At 33.3% G+C, this 12,466-nt stretch overlaps 2 protein-coding genes across 2 annotated transcripts in view; one reads left to right on the top strand and one right to left on the bottom strand.

Moving 5' to 3' along the window:
• LOC135130006 (mitoguardin) overlaps positions 1–12,466 on the bottom strand; it is a 357,387-nt gene that overhangs the window by 288,665 nt on the left and 56,256 nt on the right. The window lies entirely within an intron of this gene.
• LOC135130465 (equilibrative nucleoside transporter 3-like) lies at positions 2,405–4,476 on the top strand. The gene is made up of 7 exons (XM_064057846.1): positions 2,405–2,980; positions 3,028–3,274; positions 3,331–3,381; positions 3,435–3,863; positions 3,913–4,001; positions 4,050–4,249; positions 4,301–4,476. The coding sequence occupies exons 1-7, from the start codon at positions 2,801–2,803 to the stop codon at positions 4,410–4,412; spliced, it is 1,308 nt and encodes a 435-aa protein (XP_063913916.1). The 5' UTR covers positions 2,405–2,800; the 3' UTR covers positions 4,413–4,476.

The raw sequence follows: 12,466 nt of genomic DNA, 5'->3' as shown, positions 1-12,466 counted from the left end.
AGAAATACAGGCCTAGCCTACCCGCCTTTTATTTTCTTAGAGGCTATGTTATTTGGCAAGTACTAGCAAATTTCGACCCATTTTCAACGATTTTCGAAATTTAACTAAATACTTTTTCTTGTAAATTTCGGAGGACAGAAGTCAATTCCAGCCTCATTTCTTCGATAACTTTAACCTTTTTTCCAGAATTAGATAATTAATTCAGTACATTGAAATATCACAGTTTTTAAAAACTTCAAAAAATTCAATACAACACCAATAGAAAGAAGATCTTGCCTCATTTATGCAAGTCGGTGCGTGTTTTCAAGTTCAGTTCGGATTGCAGAGTTTTTGTTCGGTTTAAAAAGATATCAACTTTCAATTTTGTTCGAATTACTGGATGTTCGGATTATAGAAGTTATACTGTATTTATTTAGAAAAATACCAGAAAAATCACACAGATGTTCAGATGTTCTTAGACTTTGTTTTTTCATAACGAAACATGAACTTGCTCGCTGCACTCGCATTATAAACGTTGTTTTTTTTTAAGTTTAGCCTCATCAATATTTAAAAAAGTGTCCTAGACCAATTGCTTGGGTTCAATTATAGCAAATAATAAATGTCTTGATTTTTGAAAAATACACCCTTGGAAAACGAGCGCAGCGAGCACTTTCAGATCTTTCCAATTTTAGTAATTAAGTGTAAGTCAGTGAGTAAGAAAGAACCTCAGCCAAGTTGCCTAGACCTTGTTGAAATAATAAATCTCTTATTGTCTTAATTAGTGATGTTTGGGTTCAGTTATAGTATTAAATAATAAATAAATCTCTAGATTTTTGAAAAATATACCCTTGGAATATGAATAGAGAGAGCACATTCAGATCTGTCCAACTACAATTATCGGTATTACTTTTTTTATTTACTTTATGTGTAGACCATAAATACATTTTTATTGTAATCGAATCCGTCAGCGAACTCTAGAGGGTATGTTATTTGGCAATATCAGTCTTAACTTGACAAGTACTAGCCCCGCCCACCCACCCTTTATTTTTTTAGAGGGTATGTCATCTGCCAAAATCAGTATTATCTTGGAACGTACTAGCCCCGCCCACCCACCCTTTATTTTATTAGAAGACATGTCATCTGCCAAAATCAGCCTTATGCTTCGACAATTTTACAAATATGCAGCGAATATGCAGGGCTTGGTAAATGAGGGGCTCAGAGCACGTCGTAGGGGCAGTGGGCCCCGAAGAGTAACTGGTGAACGTATTTTCACTGCTACTTTCTGCTGCAATTTTTTTGAAAGGCAATGTACAAAATAGGTTTGTCGGACATTTTCGGCTTCGCGAAGAACTGTAAATTTTCTTATACCTACCTTTCCATAACACTCTCTAATAATATGTAAACGTTTCCTGTATGTAAAATTAACTTATTGTTACCCAGATTTATTTTTCTCACAAAACAAATCTAGTATAAATCAGCAAGTATGAAAAATAATATTTTATTTTCAACCGTAATTTATGATATGACAAATACAAACTTGTTTCAGTTGTGTTTAAAAAAATATGAATATGATGGCACCATTCTTAAAGAAAAATTTTACACTGTTCGATCCATTTAAAGTCGTTGCTTTTTGTTAACAAGAAAGGCGCAAAATACAAAAAAAAGGACTTGAAAGTTGCCTGACAAATAAAAGGTAAATTCTGCTGCGTTGTGCTACAAAAAAATTGCATCCTGTAAACAATGAGATGCAGAAATCCCAACGTGGCATGAAAGATCGAGCTCCATAAATTCGGGTCATGTAGAAAAGCTTTCATGAAAGAGTTCTTTAGAATAATAAATTGTTTATCTTCACTTAGATCATACTGATATTTTATACTTTAGTATGTTGATAGGTGCATTATAACAAAAAAAGTTTGAAAAATCTAGACGCAGGACAAATTCAATTTTTAATAATTTTGTGATAATCGGTTTCATCGTAAGATTGCATGAATATAAAATTGGTAAAACCTGAAAGAATGGATATATAATGCTTATCTAATGGCATTGATCTAGAAATAGAGGAAACATATGAGATGGATTGTTGGTCTTTAATTCCAAGAAAATTTAAGAAAAGCTACGATAAAGTTCATGAAAACTTCTAAAAATAGATGTGCAAGAAGAAAGTAGTATTAACTGAAAAAATTTTGCTGCCTTATTTTGTTCAGAGAAGCTTAAGACTCAAGTCTCCTGGAAGCCTTTGAGCAGAATATTCTATGTTTAAAAGTACCATAAACTTAAATAATGGTACTGATATATCACTATTCAAGAAATTAGTGGCACTTCTAAAGAAAAATATTGTACCTCATGCAAAAAATCTAAGGTAGAGAATTGCTGTTGGAAGCCCCTGACGAAATCTATATTATCATGAAAATTGTTATGATACACGGAGGCTGGGGCTTGTAGTACCTATAATAAAATACATATGTGGCAGATTGTAGCAGACGTAGATTAAATTATGCGAAAATTTGCATGACTCCAGACCCAAATAACTAATGAATGGTTTCATTTAGGCAATAATCAAATGAACAAAGTAATATCAACAATTAAAGCATCATTTTATGCAAAAGTTACCCAAAGTTCTACACTTACTTCAACTAAGAAATAAACACAGCAGAAATGATGCTGTGTTGAGTACATAGTTATCAGAGATCTCCATTCCAATCTTAGTAACAATTAGTGTAGATCTGAAGATAATTCCACTCACCTGATCAATAAAAGCGGTTGCTATCATAACGGCATATAGTGTTCGAGAGGAGGCAATCTCGAAAACTGCCCTCCAAACATGACCCGAGAACTACAGAAAAAACCAAAAGTGAAACTAAACGTCAACACTGATGCCGAAAAAAATGAAAAAGCAAATTTAGACCCTCCCGAGGATAAATTCTACATTATTTACGTGCTATTTTTCCTTCTGGGTTTAGTTCAAATTTTACCATGGACTTTCTTCAATAACGCCAATGGAGTAAGTACGTTGATTGACATGATTAATAAAATGATATTTTTCTTTAGTTTTGGATGTACAAATTTCGAAATACAACCATCAACGAGACTGACTCCGAATTTAGAACGGATCTGCAAGCCCAGTTCAATGCTGCGATAATGATAACACTCCAAGTGTCTCAAGTCGCATTTCTGATCATTGGATTACTTTTCGGTAGATTTATTAAAGTTAGAGTGAGATTTATTGGAATCTTGGCTATTATCGTACTTCTCTTTATCATTCTAACAGCCTTCGTTAAGATCGACACTGATTCTTGTAAGTGAATAAATTAAGTTACGAGTGTTACTGTTGCTCTTGGATACAACTTTTAGGGCAAGAAGGGTTCTTTGCGATGGTGTTGGCAATCACCTTCACCATAAATTGTACGACGTTCGTTAAAAATCTTTATAACTTTAGTAACGACATTATATTTTAGCCCTGAATTCAGTCTTCACCATCACCATATACACAGCAATATCCAATTTCCCTCATCACTATTTAGCCCCTTACCTCGCCGGGTGTGGAATATCCACGACTTTCACCGCCCTTCTTCAGCTTCTTTCACTAGCAACAGGACTTTCAGTTGAGGATAGTGCTCTAGTGTACTTCCTTTTGGGTGCTTTTGTAGTCGGTTTCACCTTAACTTTCGTTGCAATTACAACAGGTCGTAATCAGTTTTATTTGTACTACATGAAGAACTACACAACGGACCAAGAAGAAAAGCGCGTTGGTTTCAGAGAGGGAGTTCGCCTGTTTAAAAAGGTGTGGTCTTGTATTGCTATGATGGGTCTGTTCATGTTTACGACAAACATGTCACCCACTACTTTGGTGGTTTCGGAAGGAGAAGGAAATGGTCCTTGGAATGGTAAGGTTTTCAAATTGTTGAAACATTTTCAAAAGTTTTTTCGCTTCAGATAAATATTTTGTTCCTACGATTACTTTCTTGCTTTATGCTCTCTGTGATTTACTTGGACGGACTCTGTCGTTTCGATTTGCTCCTAAGGTACGTTGGTAACAAATTGTACAAATTATTTTAGTGCCACCATTTTAGAATTTACCCGGCTTCGGATGGGTATTCGTCGCTTTTGTCAGAGCGGTAGTGATATTTCCACTGTTAATGTTGTGTAATCTTCAACCTCGACACAATCTCCCGGTACTGTTACCTCATGATTATCAGTATATCCTTATTATGATAGCAGGAGCTACCTCTGGTGGATACATAGTCAGTCGTTCTACTTATAACATCGCAAGGTAAAATCCATATAAAACCATACAACATAGACTGATTTTTTTTTCTTTAAGTTTGGTTAAACCTGAAGAACTGAAAGATGCTTATCATGTACAAATGTTGTGCATAGGAGTGGAAATAGGTATACTATCTTTTCTGACTATAGTGTCTGTTGACATATTGTAAAACTGACGTCCACCAATTTTTTTTCGACAAGATGAAATAATCGAAAAAAGATGAAAATAACAGATTAACTGATTTATATTAAATCGCAAAATCTTTGTAATGTACACTAGTATAATTTTGGAAAAACGTATTTATATGAAAATAAACAATGTTATCACAAATATTTCGTCTCTCACTTATTATGGTTAAAATAAATTTAATAATAATAATAAGTAAATATTCTGTCGTCATAAATATCCGTCACAATCCGTTATAATAAATAGTAATAAGGAAATATTCCGTCATCATTCATCATCATGATGATTGACTGACCTGTTGTTACTTATTATAGGTAGCAGATGATGATGGCAGAATAATTACTTATTATCACTTACCACGACTGATGATCACGAAATACGTTCATAAGCAAATCTAAAATATATGAATGTAATAATAAATCACAATTATAGACTCATCATATTTTGCCCATTTTACACAGGATTTATTCGGCAAAATTTTGAGATGAGGTCATCAATTTTTTGGGAGGATAAGCAAATATATTTTGATTAAAAAATGATCATGCTTATCATAACTTTAAAACATCTGCGGACGGACGGACGGACAGATAGACGAAAACGGGAGACCTATTTCTTCGTACTTTAGGGTTCATGAAAGGTCGACAAAACGTAAAAGTAGAGAGTCGGTTGACGAACTCGATTATTATAATATATAATTGATTTTGTTAAGGTTCAGTTTAAATAAATCATATCGATATGTGATTTATAGGAGGGATTCCAAATTTTGTTAGAGTATTCAAGAGCTGGTTTTGGAAAAAAAAAAAAAACGTAAACTCAACCGCAGTAGTCCAAATCAAGTTGTTAACATGTTTGCAATTTTTTTACCATTTCTTTTGAGTTCCTCACAGCGTTCTTAACAAGGTCGCGCTTTTCCGTCATTTTTGGATCAATCGATATAATTTCAAAACAACAGAAAGCAAAGATTTGGTCAAAAAAATCTACATCATATATATATATATATATATATATATATATAACAAAATCACTCGAAATTGGTCAACATGTGGGTTAGATTAAACGCGCATTTCGTAAAAGCTTTTTTGATGGAATGAACAATAATAAATCACAATGAAAAAACATTTTTGGGAATTATGAATTGATTAAGTTTTCGAAAATTAAACTTGATTTTGAAAAAAAAGGGTACAATTTTAATTATGCTTAAGTGGCAAGAAAATTTAATTATAAAAATATAATAAATGTAGCAAAAATAGCATTCCCGCCTTTGTGTTTATTATAACTCAATCCGCTTATTTCGTTATTAGTCGGAAGGACAGACGATCTGTAACATCCAGATTATGAGATTATCGAAGCTATGTTAATACAGGAGACAGCCCCCTGTTTACCATTAACAATTCATTATTCACGCTGTGGATTAACGTAATTTAAACGTTATTGAGGTACATATTTTACCCATGGCACTGCTTCCTGAACGGAAGCTAAAATAATCGGCAATCTGTTGCGTTAAAAGCGCGTAAACCAAATACTGTGAAAAATGTCGAAAATCAGTTTATAATTTACTTGTATACTTATGTAATAATAAAAATACGATATCGTTTGAGCGGATTCAGTTTCCTTGCAAAACCACTCTAAACCTCCGCACTAGGAAATACCTACTTAGTAACAGTGTACTATAATTTTGAATCCAAACATGTCTCGATAATTATAAGTCTCAACATAATAACGAAATATTTACCGTTTGGGATCTTGAGAAGGAAGAACGAAAATAAACGGACAATAAGTAGTGCAACGGCGACGATTTGGTTCATTTTCTTTGGATGGAATTTCATTGTATGAAAGTTAGTAGCACACTAACACGAGGGTTTTGATTTGCAGCGCTCCATTCACATAAGAGCTTATCTTTCCAGACGGTGCAGTAAAGCGTTTTCCCCTTTGTTTTCAATTGTATTTGTTTGAAATACAAAGAAATGAGTGGAACAGATACAAAATATGTATGCACTCACGGGAAAATAATTGATGTCGCCATACATTTTTATTGAGAGGCATTAGTTTTGCTATGTACAGTATGACACTGATAACAGTACTCTGGTTTCAGAATTTATGTAAATTTAGACAAGGCATTTCTGATTTCTATTATTATTATTAAGACCCACCACTGACCCGGAAATGACCGGCATTCAGGCAAGACTTCTATCATTACGGGTGCTAAGACCAAGTAATGATATGAATTGATTAGATTAACACAACAACTTTCGAGATTCTAGAATTACAGCATACAAATTAGTCTGCTATTATTCTCTAATCTCACCCCATCCCCAAAAGTCCAGCGTAACTACCGACCATTTATCCGCGCATCACATGAAAAGTGACCTACACTACTCTGACCTACTGGTGCTAATCTAATCTGACTGACATGATCAGACTGTTCAAGAAACTTACGAACAATATGACATGTTCCTAACAAAACAGCTTTTTGAATTTTGACAATTATTGAATCATTCAAATGCAAAGACTTTAAATTCTCAACTAAGCTATTTGGAATTACACCTACATTAGAGATAACTAGGGGTAGAATTGAAATTTTTTTAAGATTCAACATGGATTTCATTTCTATCGATAATTGTAGATATTTTGAAATCTTGGTGTCGTATGTTTGAATAATGTTGTTTGTGTTAGGAATAGCAATGTCAATAAGAATGGCTTCGTTCGTGTGTTTTTTGATAAGTATGATGTCTGGTCTGTTAGCTGTAATGTTTAAGTCTGTAAGTATTGTGCGATCCCAGTATAATTTGTATTTGTTATTTTCAAGGAATGGAGACGGAATATAAGTGTAATAGGGTGTCGTATCTTCGATTAAGTTCATAAGTGTTGCTAATTCTTTGTGAATGATTTTGGCTGCGTTGTCGTGTCTAGCTTTGTAATCAGTTTGTGCTAGGATGCTGCAAGAAGAGATTATGTGCTGGATCGTTTCAGGTTTTGCTTTGCATAGGCGACAGCAGTCGTTTTTTATGTTCGGATCTTTGATGATGTATTTTCTATAATTCTTGGTATTGATTACTTGGTCTTGAATAGCAAACACAAATCCTTCTGTTTCGGCATACAAACTTGATTTTTTTAACCAAATCAATGACATCTTCTTATTGACATGATTTTCTTCTAAGTCTTTGTAGAATTTTCCATGTAGTTGTTTTTGTTTTAGCCCACTTATTATTTTATCTATTGTGTGGAGGGTGTGGATTTCTTCGGTGTTCGACAGATTTAAGGGTGTGTGGTTCAAATCTGCTCTTGTGATGGTGTGAAACATTTCATTTCTTTCCGCTCGTTTCAAGAAATACTTCTTCAAATCTGAAATTTGTCTCTGATATAAGTTTTCTAAGTTCTGGAAACCCCTTCCTCCATTCTGTCTTGGTAATGAGAATCTTTCAATCGACGATTTTGGGTGATGCCTTCTATACTGTGTGAAGATTTTCCTTGTTGCGATGTTTAAATTTTCAAGATCAGTTTTGGACCATTTAATGACTCCAAAAGAATATGTTAGCAGTGGAACGCAGAATGTATTTACTGCTTTCATTAAATTTTTTCCATTTAACTGTGTCTTCAATATTAATTTTAATCTCGCTACATATTGATCTTTCAACTGTGTTTTCGTTTTGGTATGATTGATGTGGGAGGATTGACAGAAACCCAGATATTTGTATGTATCGTTTCGTTCTTGGGCTTCAATTATTTCCTTATTCTGTGTTATATGTGGTACTTGGTGAAACACGCCTTTTCTGATTGCTTGGGTCTTACATTTCTCAATACCAAAGGACATACCAATATCACCGGAAAATTGTTCAGTCAGATTTAATAGGTTTGTTAACTGATTTTGTGTACTTGCATATATTTTTATGTCATCCATATACAGCAAGTGACTTATTCTGTTTTCTCTTTGTTTGTTAATTCTTATATTGAACCCATAATTGCAGCTGTTCAGGATATCGGAGAGGGGATTTATTGCTAAGCAGAACCATAACGGGCTAAGAGAATCGCCTTGAAAAATTCCTCTTCGGATCATTATTGGGTCTGACTGAATTGTTTGTTCATTTAAGGTTATTTGGAGGGTGGTCTTCCAAAATTCCATGGAACATTTGAGAAAAGTGCAGATTTTAGTATCAATCTTGTATAATTCCAGAATTTTGCATAGCCAGGAATGAGGAACAGAATCGTAAGCTTTCTTATAATCAATAAAAGCAGTATATATGTTTCGGTTTTCTTTTCTAGCTTGTTCACAGATGATGGAATCTATGATTAATTGCTCTTTGCAGCCAAAGGATCCTTTAATACATCCTTTCTGTTCTTCATTAATGATGTCAGAGTTAAAACAGTGTTGATATATTTTTTGTGTAATGCATGAGGTTAATATTTTATAGATTGTCATGTCATTTTATAGAAACATGTGATAGGTCTGTATTTTGATGGATTTTTTGTGTCGTTATCTTTAGGTTTTAAGTATGTTACACCATGACATAAGAATGTTGGAAAAGAGGATGGGTCAAGAAGGAACTGATTTAAGTGATGTAGTAAATGAATATGTACACAATTTAATTTTTTTATCCAAAAATTATGGATTTTGTCTGGTCCTGGTGATTTCCAGTTGTGTGTCTTATTGATGGTATTTATTAATTCGGCAAGTGTTATCTGATGATCATTCATTGGTGTAACTGTGGATAGTTTATTATATATATGAGGAATCCATTTGGCAGATTGGTTAAATTCAAATTCTTGAGACCAAAGTTTTGACCAAAATGTTGTTACATCTTGTGAACTTGGTAGTTCACCGGATAATTGAGTTTTGCTTGAATTAGTTAAATGTTGATAGAATAGTTTTTCGTTGTTTAAAAATTTAGTGTTATGAATTTTTCTGAGATGTGATTGTTTGTATCTTTTAAGTCTTTTGCTATATAAGGAAAGCTTTTGTAATAGTGTATCTTTAATTTCGGATAGTGTTGTGTTGTACTCATCGTAATCAGTTTGATGAAAATTATTGTTGGTCAGTATCGAATGCATACATGTCATGATGTGTGGTGTTTTAACTCCTCTAAGGTACTGTGTTATTTGACCCAGTTGTTTTCTAATGTTATTAATTTTATAATTTAACCGTGTTTCCCAATGAGGGGTGGAGGGTATGTGATTGTTGTTTGTATTTATTATGTTATTTTTACATGTGTTAATTTGTTATTATATTTTTATCTAAAAAAAGTTTGTAACTTAACAAACATTTGTATGGGGAAATACCACAATTATCAAATAAAGTTACTTTGCATTCAATATCTAGTTATCAAAGATCTTTATTTAACTGATAACCAGCATTGCAATTAGTGGCACTTGAGAAAGGTCTCATGATCATTAAAAATAAAAACGATTACCGTCACGTCAGAGGATTATTTAATATTTAAATGTAAGCATCACAAAAACTTCAACCAAAAGTGGCAAAAAATCCAGGATCGAAAATAAGGTTTAACATGGAAAAAATTAGCAAGTCTAAAATACATTTGATTGAAAAGTTACATGTTTAATTATCTTATTTTCAGAAAAGTGGGATTACGTTGCTCTAGTACTTATTTTAAAATTTTTTATCAGTTTCTGTGCTGACTTTCTTGACGACTATTAAAATCTACAAATATTCCCTTGGTTTATTTTCGCCAAGTATGATTCAAATTGGCCCCAATTAATTTACGGAATTCTCCAATTTAAAAATACAGTAATTAAATACCAACGTAAGATGTTTTAAGGTTACTAATTGCTTGAAAAACATTAGACAGTGTAATTTTTAGGCCCTCGTTAAATACCTCCAAAAAATTCAGATTAACATAAATGGACACAACTTCAGGATCGGACGCATAAACAGACGAAAAACAGTTTTCTGATGCAGTACACGTATGCACCAATGATTCTTTCCAAAACATGAAATATCCGGAAAAAGCTAGTCAAGATAACACGTAGGATATGACTCAAAACTGATAAATATCAAAATTTATAATCTTTGAAGCACCCAACTACGACATAAAAATCTACAATGTTATCAAAAATACCACCTCATTTCCTTTTTGTTGTAATTATCGTTATCCTCCTGATTTCGCTGTTCTAATTTACTTGAAATACAATAGTTTATGACGTCTGAATTATAACATCATCGTGGGCACGTTAACAAAATAAATAACCTGATTTACAAAAACTGAGCAAGGTAAAAAATACCACACATAAATAAAAATTTGCCCTTTGTCATGGTTGTAAATTCGTTGCACTGTGATAATTACTCGTATATAATAATATATCTGACACCGCACAAGCACCATATTTTCCGTGCGGACACGATGAGTGATAAATGTGAAGCGATGTTTCCTATTTTTCGCAGGACAAAGTAAATAACACACAATGTGGGAGAAATAGACTCTGTGAGTAATTTGTGATTCGGGCAAAACGATGTCTGTGTGTTTTCTGGGAAGACTTCATTCGCTCATTAGAAGATACGGTATCTAATTAGAAACAGTGTACTATAATTCCGAACATGAACCTGTTTCAATAATTAGTAGCCTAAATATATAAATATAATGTTACTGTGAAAGACGTTGCGAAGAAAAAACGAAACTAAAAGGATAATGAGTAGTCTAGCACTGTGGGTTTTGTTTATTCTCGGCAGCGGAATTTCACAGGACGAAAATTGGTAGCGCACGAACACAGAGTTTCGATTTGTAACGTTGTATTCAATAGCGTGGTGTTGCTTTCAGAAAGTAATAAAACGTGTTTTCCTGTTGTTTTCTATTTTATTTCAAAAATAACGAAATAACAATGTCCGAAAATTTTTATTGTTAATTAATGTAGTAATCCAACATAGATCAAAAGTGTCAATTTAACAAGAAGCAACTTCAAGCCGTGATTAAAAACAGCGGGGTTAACTTCAGCCCATGGTTTAGGTGGTTATTTAGTCACGGCTCAACTTAAACTGGGATTTTAGATACGTTGTATAGTAACGGGTGTCTAATGTCTGGTCAAAAGGGCTGCCCCCTATTTTATTGTTTTTTCCGTGTGTCGTAAAGTCTGTCACTGTGTTAGAGACAATTGTCATTTCGATGTCAAACTAAGGTAAGTTTAAAAGTTATTAATTCATAACAGTGATGTGACAAGTGGATGACAGCTTCCAAAATTATGGTGACATAACACTGTTGGCCAGATTTTTATTTAGATACCCGATAGATAAATATGTTTATTAGCTGCGGATTATTGTTAACAACAAAATCCAATTAAGCCATAAGCGGTGCTTTGGATGTTTAATAAAAAAACTTTTATCAAGAGATGTTTATATTAGATACTATCAAACTATGAACAAGTAATAATAATAATTTATTGTCCAACAGGTTACCCTAATGACAGGACAAATCTAAATAATTACTTACATGAATAACCAACACAAAAATTATAAAAATAACAAAAACATAATTCCAGGTATAAACTAATTTGAATAAAATATATCAGCTACATATCTATCTGCACATCGACACATTGTAGTAATTGGCGAACGACGAAGGATATTAGTTCGGGCGGTGGAGATACGAAATGTATCTCGATGCTAGCCGATGATTTTGTTGTAAATAAGCTTACACAAGAAGTTAGCCGCAGGAAGATCCCTTCGAACCATCAAAGAGGACATCTTGTGTCGTTGGAGAAGACTTTCCATCTCAACACTTCTGGCCGGATAATTACCATCAATTTTGAACGAAAGGAATTTCAAAAATTTCCTGTGCACTTTATCAAGAAGCATGTGCTGACACATATATATGGGATACCATATTAGTGCGGCATACTCTAATTTCGAAAGAACATATGCAAAGAAGAGGGATTTAATTACGTCAATGTTGTTGAACAATTTTGAAGTTCTCATGACAAACCTCAAAGATTTATTTGCAGCGTTGCAAATGTTGGTAAGATGAATATCAAAAGTCAAACAGCTATCAAAAGTAATTCCAAAATCTTTGATTGATGTTTTTCGTTCTAACAGTG

This window comes from Zophobas morio, unplaced genomic scaffold (genome assembly GCF_036711695.1).
Source record: "Zophobas morio isolate AGI-343-1 ecotype UQ-CSIRO unplaced genomic scaffold, CSIRO_AGI_Zmor_V1 ptg000017l, whole genome shotgun sequence".
In the NCBI taxonomy this organism is placed as follows: domain Eukaryota; kingdom Metazoa; phylum Arthropoda; class Insecta; order Coleoptera; family Tenebrionidae; genus Zophobas; species Zophobas morio.
This window is presented reverse-complemented; position numbering and strand designations above follow the sequence as displayed.